The 15305-nt window shown below is 41.8% G+C and overlaps 1 protein-coding gene across 4 annotated transcripts in view; it reads right to left on the reverse strand.

Moving 5' to 3' along the window:
* Nucleotides 1-6125: 6125 nt before the first annotated feature.
* The window catches only part of mib2 (MIB E3 ubiquitin protein ligase 2), a 241273-nt gene continuing 232093 nt past the window's right edge, over nucleotides 6126-15305 (reverse strand). For all 4 annotated transcript variants that reach the window (XM_080214947.1, XM_080214950.1, XM_080214948.1 and 1 more), the window contains exons 18-19: nucleotides 12845-12910; nucleotides 6126-9265 (exon numbers count right to left, since the gene is read on the reverse strand). In XM_080214947.1, the coding sequence (XP_080071073.1) occupies nucleotides 9024-9265; nucleotides 12845-12910 (308 nt within the window). In that variant the 3' untranslated portion in view covers nucleotides 6126-9023. The remainder of the gene's footprint in view (nucleotides 9266-12844; nucleotides 12911-15305) is intronic.

The raw sequence follows: 15305 nt of genomic DNA on the forward strand, positions 1-15305 counted from the left end.
AATCACCATGTTGGCACTTTGAAGGTGTGTCAATGCCTTGTGGTTGTCTGCTACCTAATCATTCTCTTCCTGATCAATGCCCACCAGGGTGTAGCAGCGTCCAGCTACGCAGAGCTTGGAAAGGGCTGTGTTCTCCAAAGTGGGCATTCTCTCATTTTTTTTAGCACATGTGTAGTTGGAGGCACCGATCGAAGCTGCAGGGTTTTTGGTGCATTAAACCCTGCTCACAGGCTTGTGCAGCACAATTCAGAATTGCTGATTTTTTTCAGGCAGAGTGCATATCGGGGCACATGAGAACGGGTTTAAAAGTCGGATCTGAAACATATTCTGTTTCAAATCCGCCCAGGGTTTAGAATCAAAATGATAAAATAGGGCTCCCCATGTCTGCATGGGATTCCTTTGGGTGCTCCGGTTTCCTCCCACAGTCCAAAGATGTGTAGATAAGATGGATTGGCTGTGGCAAATTGCCCCTTCGTATCCCAGGATGTGGTTAGCGGGGATTAGCTGTGGTAAGTGCATGGGACAGGGTGGGGAGGGTGGGCCTGGGTGAGATGCTCTGTCTGAAGAGTCAGTTTAGCCTCAACAGGCCAAATGGCCTCCTCCTGCTCTGTAGGGATTTTATGTTCTTTTATTTACTTGTTAAGTGTGGGTCACAAATTGAAAACCAAATCATCACAACACTCATTCAGCTCACTCACTAGTTCAGACACTCTCACTCCGGGGAATCTGTAAGAGTTTGGTTTTCAATTTGTGACCCACGCTTAACAAGTAAAAGAACACAGAACCCCTGTAGTGTAGGAGGAAGCCATTTGGTCCATCGAGGCTACACCGCTTTGTAGATTCACTGCTCACCACATCCGCTAACTCCTGCTGCAAAAACGGAGATTCGGAGGGAGATGGAACATTCAAATCAGAGACTGGATAAGAATATTGCAATTCAACATTATAAAGCTGGTCAGTTTTCACCCACTGTTGAAACCAAGTCAACATGAAGTGACATGTGGGAGCTTTTATTAATTGTGTCAACAGCAGTTGGAAAATTCCCATCTCCACAACCAGGGACACAAATAACACCACTCATTTCCAGCTGTTTAACTGCAAAATGTTTGGAGAAGTACACCAGGAGGAGTGATCTTTACAGTTGGGAAAGAAAGCAGCAAGAGGTGGTGTGGAGGTGGAGAGGGAGCTGATAGGCAGGATGTGGTAAAGTGGAGAGGACAAACATTGGGTGGGCCCCATAAACATTTTCCAAAGGCTAAGGCAGCCCCTGATCATTACATACACAAACAAATGTAGTTACTAAAAACAGAAATCTGTGAATTGAATGTGTAATCAGCCAACTCTATTTTTAGAGAGAAAATAATAGTCTTTTATAAAACCAGAACATATGGAATAAACAGTCAAACAGATCATAGGTTTATACAATCCCTACAGTGCATGAGGAGGCCATTCGGTCCGTCAAGCCTTCACCGACCACAAACCCACCCAGGTCCTATCCCCATACTCGATGTATTTATCCTGCTAGTCCCCCCGACACTAAGGAGCAATTTAGCATGGCCAATCAACTTAACCTGTGCATCTTTGGACGGGGGAAGAAATCAGAGACATAGGGAGAACGTGTAGGCTCCACACAGATAGTCACCTGAAGCTGGATTTGAATCCGGGTCCCTGGCATTGTGAGACAGCAGTGCTAACCACTGTGCTGCCGTGACACCCACATATCCTCATATAACCAAGAAATCTTACTGTACCATGTTTCCTGAAGGCAATGAATGATTTTTAAGTCCCATCAAAATTGCCATATTTCACATTTAAAAAATGTTAATTTTTCTGATGTAAAATATGGTTACAACTAACTGCATTGGGCCAAATTCCATTTAAACCAAAAGTTAGGTCCTCAAAAATTTGATACTAAATTCCATTCATGAGAACTCAAGAAACAGAAGCAGGAATCGGCCATTTGGCCTCTCAAGCCTGTCCCAACATTCAGTAAGATTATGGCGGATCTGATGGAGGCCTTAATTCCACTTTCCTACCTGTCTCCATAACCCTCACCTCACTCATCAATCAACTCCGACTTGGTTTACTAGGCTGATGCCGGAGTTGAGGGGGTTGAGCTATGAGGAGAGGCTGAATAAACTAGGCTTGTACTCGTTAGAGTTTAGAAGAATGAGGGGAGATCTCATTGACACATATAAGATGATGAATGGGATGGATAGGATAGAGGTGGAGAGACTCTTCCCGCTCAGAAAGGACAGTAGGACTAGGGGGCACAGCCTCAAGATAAAGGGGGCGCGGTTTAGAGCGGAGTTGAGGAGGAACTTCTTCACTCAAAGGGTGGTGAATCTCTGGAATTCTCTGCCCGTTGAAGTGGTGGAGGCTGCCTCGCTAAATATTTTTAAGACGCGGGTTGATGGGTTTTTGATAAGCGAGGGGATTAAGGGTTATGGGGAGAGGGCAGGAATGTGGAACTGAGCCACGACAGATCAGCCATGATCTTATTGAATGGTGGAGCAGACTCGAAGGGCTGAGTGGCCTACTCCTGCTTCTAGTTTCTGTGTTTCTATTTCACATGGAACCCTGACAACTAACAAAGTCAGGAGACCTCCTCCAATCATTGGAAGTTTGGTTTGAACTCAGATTGTGCTAAGGTGGATTAAGGGTTATGGGGAGAGAGCGGGAATGTGGAACTGAGCCACGACAGATCAGCCATGATCTTATTGAATGGCGGGGCAGGCCCGAAGGGCTAGATGGCTTACTCCTGCTCCTATTTCTTATGTTCTTATTATGTTCTTATGAACCAGCCTCTGCTGGACTCTAAGGAAGAGAATTCTAAAGGCTAACTATCTTTTAAAAGAAAAATATCCTCATCCCCATCTCAAATGTGGGATCCCTGATTTTTAAATATTGCTTCCAGTTCTAAGATTTCCCTGAGGGAGGGAGAGGGAAATCACCCTCGCTGCATCCACCTTGTCAAGGCCCTCAGAATCTGCTATGACTCCTCCAATACTTCATAAATTCTGAGTGAATTTGCTGGTGATCAAGTATTTAAACTTGTGGGCATAAACCTGAATTTCCAACTAATTTCCACTGGAACCTGAGGCTCCAGTCTACCAGTTAGGACCTAAGGGTGGTGTGTGATGGCACAGTGGCTAGCATTGCTGCCTCACAGCGTCAGGGATCTGGGTTTGATTCTGGCCTCGGGTCACTGTCTGTGTGGAGATTGCATGTTCTCCACGTGTCTGCATGGGCTTCCTCCAGGTGCCCTGGGTTCCTCCCAAAGATGTGCAGGTTAAGTTGATTGGCTATGTTAAATTGCCACTCAGTATCAGGGGGATTAGCATGGTAAAAATGTGGGGTTACGGGGATAGGGCCTGGGTAGCATTGTTGTCGGTGCAGACTTGATGGGCCAAATGGCCTCCTTCTGCAATGTAGGGATTCTGGAATTCTATGAATGCACTTCCAAGACTACTTGACTTTAAAAAGAGTTTCAGCCAGCACTAGGAGAAACAGTGCAGAATCTGACTCTGGAAAAGCACAGTACATCCAGACATTAAAATGGAAATACAAACCAGGAAAACTGACCATGACCGGACATTTTGCCCCACCCATGGCGTGTTTGGTGGCAGCAGAAGTGGTCCACCATTGACCATCTTCTATCCCTATACCATCAACGGAGTTTCCCGTTCTATGCACCCCCAGCGGGACTGGAAAATCCCACCGGTGAGAATGGCCAGAAAATTCCAGCCAGTGTCTTATCTGTTGAGAATCAAAGTTAATTGACAACGTTTGGAATAGGTACGGTGGTAAATGCTCTTGTGCCTAAATAACAATTCTCAATTCACAGGTAGATATAATACAATAATATCGCTTTGTTCAAATAAGCACAGTTCTGGAAAGAACTCTATTGTTATTTTGTGATGCAGGACCCATCAGGAACAAAGGCACGAACACACAAATACTCACGAGCACGCACGCGCACACACACGAACGCACACGGGACTTGATGGTTTGAGTTTTCAGGAGAGGCTGGATAGACTGGGACTTCTGTCTCTGGTGTGTAGCAGGATGAGGGGTGATCTTATAGCAGTCTATAAAATAATGAGAGGCACAGATCAACTAGAGGGGCAACATATTTTCTCAAGGGTAGGGGAGTCTAAAACCAGAGGACACAGATTTAAGGTGAGGGGGGAAGATATACGAAAGGGTCCAGAGGGGAAATTTTTTCCACAGAGGGTGGTGAGGGTCTGGAACAAGCTGCCAGAGGCAGTAGTAGAGGCGGGTACAATTTTGTCTTTAAGAACATAAATCGGAGCAGGAGTAGGCCATCTAGCCCTTCGAGCCTGCCCCGCCATTCAATAAGATCATGGCTGATCTGTCGTGGCTCAGTTCCACTTTCCCGCCCTCTCCCCATAACCCTTAATCCCCTTGCCTATCAAAAACCCATCAACCCGCGTCTTAAAAATATTTAGCGAGGCAACCTCCACCACTTCAACGGGCAGAGAATTCCAGAGATTCACCACCCTTTGAGTGAAGAAGTTCTTCCTCAACTCCGTTCTAAACCGCCCCCCCCTTTATCTTGAGGCTGTGCCCTCTCGTCCTACTGTCCTTTCTGAGCGGGAAGAGCCTCTCCACCTCTATCCTATCCATCCCATTCATCATCTTATACGTCTCAATGAGATCTCCCCTCATTCTTCTAAACTCTAACGAGTACAAACCTTGTTCATTCAGCCTCTCCTCATAGTTCAAACCCCTCAACTCCGGTATCAGCCTAGTAAACCTCCTCTGCACTCCTTCCAAGGCCAAAATATCCTTGCGTAAGTGCGGCGACCAAAACTGCACACAGTACTCCAGCTGTGGCCTCACCAGTGCCCTGTACAGTTGCAGCAAGACCTCCCTACTTTTATATTTAATCCCCCTCGCTATAAAGACCAGCATCCCATTTGCCTTCCTGACCACCTGCTGCACCTGCAGGCTGGGTTTTTGCGACTCATGCACAAGGACCCCGAGGCCCCTCTGCACCGTTGCATGCTGCAGTTTTTCGCCATGTAAGTAATAGTCCTTCCTACCATTATTCCTACCAAAGTGGACAACTTCACACTTGCTAACATTAAATCCCATTTGCCAGTTCCTGGCCCATTCGCCCAGCCTATCTAGATCCCTCTGCAGACTTTCCACACCCTCCGCACAATTTGCCGTTCCACCAATCTTGGTGCCATCAGCAAATTTCGACACCATACACTCGGTTCCCTCCTCCAGATCATCTATATAAATGGTAAGTAGTGAGGCCCCAGCAGCGATCCCTGGGGCACTCCACTAGTCACCAACCACCAATCTGAATAGCACCCATTGACCCCCACTCTCTGCCTCCTATTTGACAGCCTATCCCCTATCCACGCTAACACCCTACCCCCAACCCCATGCCCCCTAACCTTCTGTAATAACCTCTTGTGCGGCACCTTATCAAACGCCTTCTGAAAATCAAGAAACACCACATCTACCGGCTCTCCTCTATCCACTGCCCTAGACACATCCTCATAGAACTCCAATAAATTCGTCAGACACGACTTCCCCTTAACGAAACCGTGCTGCATCTGCTCTATCAAACAATTCTCCTCAAGATGCCTCGCTATTTTCTCCTTGATCACGGATTCTAACATTTTACCTACAACAGACGTTAAACTAACTGGCCTATAATTCCCTGCCTTTTGCCTGCCACCCTTCTTAAACAACGGCGTAACATTAGCCATTTTCCAATCTTCTGGCACTTCCCCGGAATCCAGCGAGGTTTGGAAAATAATCATCAAGGCATCCACTATCACCTCCGCCATTTCTTTCATTTCTTTAAAAAGTATTTAGACAGTTAGACAGTTAAGATGGATATAGAGGGATATGGGCCAAATGTGGGCAATTGGGACTAGCTTAGGGATTTAAAAAAAGCATGGCATGGACAAGTTGGGCCGAAGGGCCTGTTTCCATGCTGTAAACCTCTATGACTCTATGATACATGAACAAACATACCTGATTGGGAGAGGTTCAGGAACATTCCGTTTGAAAAGTTCTTTTCTTCACTCAATATAGGAATAGATTCTCCTCATTTTAATGTAAGCGGATCACTCACAACAGTAATTCAAAATAATTTATTCACAGTATAGAACTTCAACATGAGGATACAGTAACCCAGCAAGAAACGATAAGGCCATGAGAACAAAACTTCTAATGCAGATGTTAAGCTAAAAATACAGTAACAAAGTCCTGTGGTCTCACATTTCCCATTCTATTTGCTGTGATTTTTTTTTGCTAAATCTTTCTGTTAAGTTCTTTCAGGCGTAAGTACTTACTTATTGATAAATGTCTGAAAAGGAGCAGATATAATGCATTAAGACCAGGGTCTGAAGACTGTTGCTGAACACTGAAGTCCACAATGATTGTTAATAGTAACAGTGCTGCATTGCTTCGCAATGAAAGGACCTGATAAACATTGTCTCCAGAAGCAACAGATCTACAGGGTTTCTGACCAACGTAACCTTCAGTGTTCTTCACCATATGTCCAAATGCTTTCCAGTTGGTTGGTTAATGACACTGGTTTATACAAAATGGTTGATGTTTAAAAAGCCAAACCCTGGAATGGTTCGGCTAGTTTGTCTTCACAAATAGAGTAGCCATAAAATTCAGCAATTTTCTCAGCCCCCCTCACTTTGGAAAACAGATTCTGACTCTGGTTTAAATCTTCCATAGTTGACAAAACTGCACAAAAAAACTTCCCTCTTTGATCCAGGACTTGAGTATCAATTTATGCACCTTCTTTAATTTCAAGAAAGATTTTAAGATCAAGGAGGAATGTGCACAAGAAAGCCAGGCATTTAGGAACTGCGAGTTTATTTAAACAGCAATTCCAGACCGTACACTTTCCAAAGTGGTACAATCTGTTTGGCACGTGAAACCTGGAGCCACATATTTGCAAAATTCAATTTAATAAAGGCTGCTGAACTAAGCAATATCTCAGCTAAATGACAAACTAATAACTTCATCAGCTTTCAGTAAAAAACTACCCCACACTAATACAGGCCACGCAACACAATCTACACACCAACCAAAACATACCATCTGCTTTGCTTTTCCAAGTTGCATTTGCAAATTTGTTATCTTAACCTGTTAAGGGTTGTTTTGTGTCATTAAATTAAAAATACCTTTGTGGTTTCATTTGGTGGAATAAGTTTTGTAAGTTGAAATAAAATTTCAATCTTCTCCAAATGTTGTCATGATCTTTTTTCAAACCCTAGTTTCCATTTCTACAATCATTTTCTTCATTAAAGCGACACCAGCTAGTAATAATATTTCTTCATTTTTTTCATTCAAATAAATACGAAATTTATTATGTCTAATGACATAAAGGTAGTATTTGTCAATGCATTTTTATTTATATAATTATAATGCTATGACTGATACCCTGTGTATCATTTGTATTTTTAATTCTTCAGACCTATTTGTAAAAACTATAAACTTAAGCATCTTGATCTTGCCGAATGAACTGATGATATTTTCTAACTTTGCCTCTCGAGATTGAACTAACGTATGCTGTGTGACTGTTCCTTTCCCAGACAAATTGGAGAAGATTAGGTCACAACATAATGTTATCACATCACGGTCTTGCTAAATCTCAAAATATTAGATTGAGCCACAGGCTCACAAATCCAATGTACAATATACATTCTAATTAGACACCAAAGTCGTCCATAGCGAACAGTGTGCCAATGTAATAACGGAGGATGGCATAGTATTAAAGCTCTGTATCACTGGCACATCTAGTAATAACACCTTTACAAAGAACACAGCAGTTATCCAGAATTGGAATCTCATTACTACACTGACCTCATCTCTGTTTTGCTCCCTTGAATACAATATTCAATTTGAAAATTAGATCGGTGAATTGGAGTGGTCTCTTAGTTTCCAAATCCTTGATGGTATTGCATCTGATTCATATTTCTGCTGATTTTTTTTATTTTCCTGGAATATTTAAACATGATTACATCTTACAACAGAATATCCAGGTGAGAAGATTATATTTCATTGATCAAAACAAGCATTAATTCTCAGTATTTTCTAGGGAACTTTAAATTATTTTCATTACCATCTTACTTTGCAGTGTCAGGTTAATAGAATGGGTCAAATCTAATCACTTAATTATGGCTCCTGGCAAATAAACTAACTACATTTACAAAGAGAGAAATGCGCTCAACATATTTAAATATTTAATTAATCTGTTTGATATTCTAGATGTTACCCTCCCCGCTCAACCCCAATCCTTTCTGCCATTTTACCACATCACCAGGACAACATTCACTGTAATATATCAGCTGTCTAATCTAGCCACAATAACAGAAGTTAGAAGAGGATACGTTTAAAATAAAGTGTTTAAAAATTAATGAATTTATTACTTGAAATAATTAGTTCTGTGCTGCAGAAGCTGCTGTTTTGTTGTTAGCTTGGGATGCAGATGGAAGAGGCTAGCACTGGCTGATAGGTGTTGTATCTGGAAGATCGTTGAAGTGACATTTTATATTCCTGGAACGTTTAAATATATACAACCGACCATAAGCCACAGTTGTTAGGTTATGGATTATATTACACTGTAGTTTTTATATAAATACATACACAGTAAGTTTTTTTTTACTGTAGCTTTGTGCATTTTGCAAGCATTTGTAACTATAAACAGGGCCCAACATTCAATGGTTAATAAACTCACTTTGTGTTCTGTACAACTCTGCTGTTTTGTTGTTAACATATTATCCACTGAACTTACATAGTGGACATTTGAGTTATCAAAAATGCAATTCTAGTCTCTCGCTGGATCACAGCATGTACAAACCTCAATCACATGGATTCTAATTGCACTGATGCAAAGGTGCCATGGACTAAAACGGAAGGTGATTACAAACACAAACACAGTGTACCACAGAAAAGGTACAGCACAGAGAATGTTCCGAAAGAACAGAATTATAGAAAAAGAGGTTTGCCATGCATCAAACAAAGATCTGTATCCGTTCTCGAATGTTCTGGCGACAGATGGGGCATGCTTTCAGGGCAACACTGCACTCTAGGCAGGAACCATGACCACACTGGAACACCAGTTTAATCTGGTTGTCAATGCATATGGGGCATGTTATTCTTTCCTCCATCTGCCGGTATCGAGACTGGAGCTGTTCCAGCAGTTTTCTCTGGTCTGGCGGTTCAGCAGTGGAGCTGCTTTCAACTTCTGTGTTATCTGCCGCATGAAAACATTAGATCAGTCTGTTGTCAACATGTATACCAGCATCCCAGGAGTGACAGCACTGAGATTTGTACAACTCAAATAAAATGAACGCAGTGCATTTTGAAAATGTCTTGGGAGAAACACAGAACCAGTAAATCTAAAGTTTAGCACCAGTAACTACAAGTTAAATGCTCCTTAAGCTGTCACAGTACAGTGATTTTAAGCAACGCATCTTAGGAAAGTATCTGCAGTCAATAAATACTGAACCAGGTTGAATAATTGATTGGTTACAGAAATGAATATTTAGACCTAGACACATCTGATTCAAGTAATATTTAATTAACCTATTTTAACAAATAAATCACATATTCTTTAAATAGCTTTGGAACTTAAACAAAATCGATTAACAACATTCTACTACAGTTTCTGTTAAAACAAAAATATACTGCAATGTAAAAGGCCATTTAAATACTTAAGGTTTCTAAACATTGGTATAATTGGTGCAAAAATTCACCTCATTGTGGAACATCAGTATTAGAAACTTCTCGTTACAATTATTTGTATTATATTCCAAATGAAAATGTTGTGATCTTCTGATCTTATTGAGTCACTTGCTATACAGATTGCAAAGACGCAGCTTATCTCAGCTGGAGGGTCAGACTGTCTCTGAATTCAGAAGGTTGAAGCCCCACTCCTCATTCTGAGCCTGTGAAACTTCCAAGCTGTTTTGTTAGCAGTGCCATCTACCTTTCTGCCACACAAGGGATATATTGAAGACATCATGGTCTGGATTTTCCCATAAAGATTGGAATCAGGAGGTGGGTTCAATTCTAGGTCATGAACCCACCCGATGCCAAACAGGTATTGGCCGCTATTTTGACCGAGTTGGGCAGCACAGTGGTTAGCACTGCTGCCTCACAGCGCCAGGGACCCGGGTTCGATTCCTGGCTTGGGTCACTGTCACCCTGTGTCTGTGTGGATTTCCTCCAGGTGCTCCAGTTTCCTCCCACAGTCTGGATATGCTGATTAGGGTGCATTGGCCACGCTAAATTCTCCCTCAGTATACCCAAACAGGCGACATAATGTGGCGATGAGGGAATTTTCACAGGAACTTGATTGCAGTGTTAATGTAAACCTATTTGTGACTTGTGACTAATAAATAAACTTAAAATTTTAACTTTAATTAAATGCCTAAGGGACTGGTCTGCTGTCCAATGGATCAGCAAGAACATAGCAACCATGGCGGATCAGTCAAAAAGAGGGCCACATAGTGACTCGCTTTGGCAGCAGTTTGCACATGAACGTTTTAGAACTGAAATTGGCAAAGTTGAAATTTCCCGGATTGCAAAGGACAGCAGGTTGCCTGGACAGTACAGACCAGTGTGCTTTAAAGTCAGTAAGTTTTACATAAGAAGCCCCCTACCACACACAGCTGCTTCACAATGGTACTGCAAACTGCATCTGGTTACATAAGCTTACAGTCAGCCCTGTAACAGCATCCACTGAGCTGGACTAGCACACAATTAGTCCAGCTCAATCCAGCTGTCGCACTAAAAATTAAATAAAATTAACAGGGATTGATGTTGAACAGTTAGTGAATAAGGATGGGCCTGATTCAAAGCCTTTCCCAAGGGGGAAAACAGAGACAGGGGCTGCTAGCAGCCACTTTTCCTACTTCCCCATTTTTGTTCCCGTTTCATTGGAACTGGGAATATTCAACTCCTTGGCATTATTCAATAAAGAGCAGAGAATGCCACCTGTGCCTTGACTTATTAGTCTTTTTTCCAATCCTTACTTTGAAAATTAGATTAAATGGTCATTTGTTATATTGCTACCCACATAGCAGCTCTTTAAAGCAATTCAATGGCCCAGATTTTGCATCAAGAAAATTATCAAACAGTAAATTGAACATCAATGTCTGTACATGCACACTTAAATTAGGAAATCAGAAAGTTCCATTTGTCCTGGTCCTTATTGAGAGATTCAATCACATTGAAAAAGACAGAAGTTATGGTATTGAGCCATTAGCTAATCCCTAAATGGACCTGAAAAAGTTAGGACTAGTATATTCAAATTTAAGTAAAATTCTAAACAGTATGGTAAGTTTTAATTGGTATTAAACAATCTGTGGCTGAAAATTTACTACTACAAATGTGGAGTCTGCTTCGTCAGATTACAATAATTTTTGGAAATTTAAATATGAAAATAAAACATTTTCTTTCTCTTTAATCTCTCTCCCTCTCTCTCAACCCATCCTTCTTTCTTCCCTCTCATCTTGCTTTCTGTGTGTGATTTTATATTGAGTTAACTATTCCAGTTTAGACTCTGCATGTCTCAGTAAGCATTCTTCAATCTGATTGGCTGGAGAGAGACACACTATTGCATGTCCTGTATACACTAGGGCCAGATCCTCTGTAGAATTCACTGAACTAGGCTGGACTTGCGATCACTGTAGCTTTTTGCACAATGCTCACAACGTATCTGCGGGCAACACCAAGTGTAGTGAATGGACAGCATGATTTGTTTCCAGCTGACTGCAAAACGCAAGCCAGTATATGTTGGAAGCTATGAGACATCATGAGATATAATGTACAAACGCGAGTTCTTTAAGTTTGTGCCAGACTTGTTTAAATTCCCTCTTCCTCCTTCTGAATCTTACTTTTTCCCCTTCCCTCTTATCCTTTTGATTCCTCAGTTACCTTGCGTCCTCTTCTACTCTATTCAAGTAGGTGATGCCATGTACAACTGACCTCACCCCTTTACCTAGGTTTCCACATTTATAAATGCTCTGGCTGGAAGCTCCGCAGAGTTGGAATCTTGCATTAACATCCAATTTGGGAAACATACTGAAATTACAAGTAAGCGTTATCATTTCAATCTAATAAAACCTCTAAAAGAATTTTTTAAATTTAAAAACTTAAAAATAAAAAAAAATTTTTCAGCTGAAGACAAAGGAAAAGAACACCATCCACTTCTTAGCCATAAATAAGTAGGGATAATGATGTTTGCCTGACACGGATTTAGACAATTTAGCCACTGCATAAATACTAAACACAATGGCAATGGCTGCAAATTTCTAGTTTTATTTCAAGAAATGATTTTGTTTTTGTCTGCCTTAAAAGCTGTGATAGTGCAACACTGCACTCCCAAACCTGTAACATTTCCATTTTAAATCTCTACCTTGATTAATATTCGAGCATGTCTGTTTCCCCAGGCAGAGATTTGCTGGTTACAGATGGAGTTCTAGACAGCAGTGAAGTTTGGCATTTTTGGTGGTATGATGGCAAACCAATCACGTTTGATAGAACCCTGCATTTTGTTAACCGTTATTAAAGGATAACTCCATGGTTACATTCTCCTAACCTGCAAAACATCTGCCATGATTCCATCCATTTTTAGATAAAAACCACTGCGGCTTGTGGCTATATTTACAAGAACTTACTATTCTTTGTCCTTGGAATAGAATTCACTAATTTTGTTTCTGTCATTCAGCAGCTAGAGGCACCTTATTCTCTCTGGACTTCATCTAAACCAAACACGCAAAAGCTGTGCTGTAGACTGTTTCAACTGTGAATGAATTAAATACATTACCATGTCTGATTTTCTTTGTTATAGACACTTGGCATTTGATGCATTTCTTCATTCTTACAGAACACTCTGTGAACGAAATAAGAAACCTGAGAAATCAGCACCTATGATGGATATCCATTTTTTTCCCTGATATTTTGTAATAGAGTGTTGAATATAATGATAAATAGATCAGAGATTAGTACGCTGGGTACTTCTGAAATGTTTCACAAAAATATCTTGTATATAGGCACGACAGTGGCACAGTGATTAGCACTGCTGCCTCTCAGCGCCAGCAACTCAGGTCCAATTCCCAGCGTGGGTCACTGTCTGTGTGGAATTTGCACATTCTCCCCGTATCTGCATGGGTTTCCTCCAGGTGGTCTGATTTCCTCCCACAGTTCAAAGATATGCAAGTTAGTTTGATTGGCCTTGCTAAATTAACCTTCGCGTCAAGAGGATTAATGGGATAAAAATATGGGGTTATGGGGATAGGTGGAATTGTGGTTGGTGCAGACCTGATGGGCCAAATGGCCTCCTTTTACACTGTAGGGATTCTATGATTAAACCAGATGAGCTAACACGATGGGCTGGTACATCACACTGTGCTTCCACATCAATATCATGATCTAGTTTCCGCAGCGCAGTCTATCTATGCAACTACTTCAATGGGTGCAGTAATGGTTGGCCAATGGGTCTCATTGTTTTTTGCATGTGGACAGTGGTCACTGCATTCTCCTTTCCCTCCGAGTAAAGTACTCAGTATATTCAGTAATCCAACATTACTTGGGGACTGTATTGATGCACCCACAATTATCTGCTTGGACATTAAGGGGAGACAGTGGCAAGGCGGTAATGTCACTAGGCCAGTAATCCAGAAACCTAGGGTAATGTTCTGGGGACCTGGGTTCAAATCCCATGGCAGGTGCTGAAATTTGAATTCACCAAATTTCTAGAATTAAAAGACCATAAAACTATTGTCATGAAAATCCAGCTGATTCACTCATGTCCTTACCTGGTCTGGCCTAAATATGACTCCAGACCCACAGCACAGCAATGCGACTCTTAAATACAGCGACTCTTAAATAGTCTCACGGATAGGCAAAAAATGTTGGCCCAACCAGCGATACCCACGTCCCATAAATTAATAAAGAATAAATTATCAGCATTGAGGGGTGGTGCTGATTCAGTCACTTCGTGCCTTCTTCAAAAACTGTTTCTTGTGATTCCATTTCTCTGCTATTTACTACTAAGAGCTAGCTGTTGATGTCTTTGTCTGTTGGAGTATTGGCATGGTGGCACAGTGGTTAGCACTGCTGTCCCTCAGCGCCAGGGACCTGGACTGAATTCTGGCCTTGGGTGACTGTGCGCAGTCTGAGTAGGTGTCCTCCGGGTGCTCCGGCTTCCTCCCACACTCCAAAGATGTGCTAAATTGACCCTTAGTGTCAGGGAGATTAGCAGGGTAAATACGTGGAGGTACAGAGATAGGGTTTGGGTGGGGTTGTTATCGGTGCAGATTCGATGGGCTGAATGGCCTCCTCCAACACTTCAGGGATTCTATGATTCTAATTAACTTGCTGCTAATGAGTACTGAAACACTATTGCAGGGAAATGATTGGCTGCTCCCTTTTAATTCCTGTTATCTAAATCCCTTTATTAGAACTTGTTTTTGACAATTCATCATCATTGAAGACAAATATACTTCCCTTTCATAAAATCAGTACAGCACAGGAAGCCATTCAGCCCACTGTTATCTTCCTGGCCCTCAATGAACAACTGACCAAGTATTACTCCTCTGCTTTTTTGCCACATTTCTTCAACCATTTTCTTCTCAGATACTGATCTAATTTTGTTTGCTAAGCCTCATCTGTTCCTGCCTTCACACTCAGACAATGCATTGGATGAGATGGATTGGCAATGCTAAGTTGCCCTTTAGTGTCGGGGGACTAGCTAGGGTAAATGCATGGAGTTGTGGGGATAGGGCCTCGGCAGGATTGTGGTTGGTGCAGACTCAATGGACCAAATGGCGTCCTTTTGGACTACAGGGGTTCTGAGATCTTAATTCACTGCGTGAATAGGTTTTTCTTCACATTTCCATCACTTCTTTTGCCAATTACTTTGCATTTGTGTCTTCTGGCTCACAATCCATCTACCAATTGGAATAGTCTCTCCCTATCTACTCTGTCCAGACCCCCTCGATTTTGAATACCTCCCATCAAATCTCCTCTCAGCCCTCCTGTCTCCAAGGAGAACTTCTCCAATCTTTTGATGTGACTGAAGTTCCTCATCTATGGAACAATGCTTATGGATCTTTTCTGCACTCCCTCAAATGTCTTCACATCCGTCCTAAAGTGTGGTGCCTTTTGGAAATCCACATACACCACATCAACAGCATTTTTAGCAAGTGAGTTAAATCGGGTTTAGTTGGTTAAAATGACCTCATGTAAGTTGCCCCGTTCTTTGATTGCAAAATGATCAGTTCCAC

This window comes from Carcharhinus amblyrhynchos, chromosome 30, assembly GCF_965287045.1.
Source record: "Carcharhinus amblyrhynchos chromosome 30, sCarAmb.v2.hapA, whole genome shotgun sequence".
NCBI lineage: Eukaryota > Metazoa > Chordata > Chondrichthyes > Carcharhiniformes > Carcharhinidae > Carcharhinus > Carcharhinus amblyrhynchos.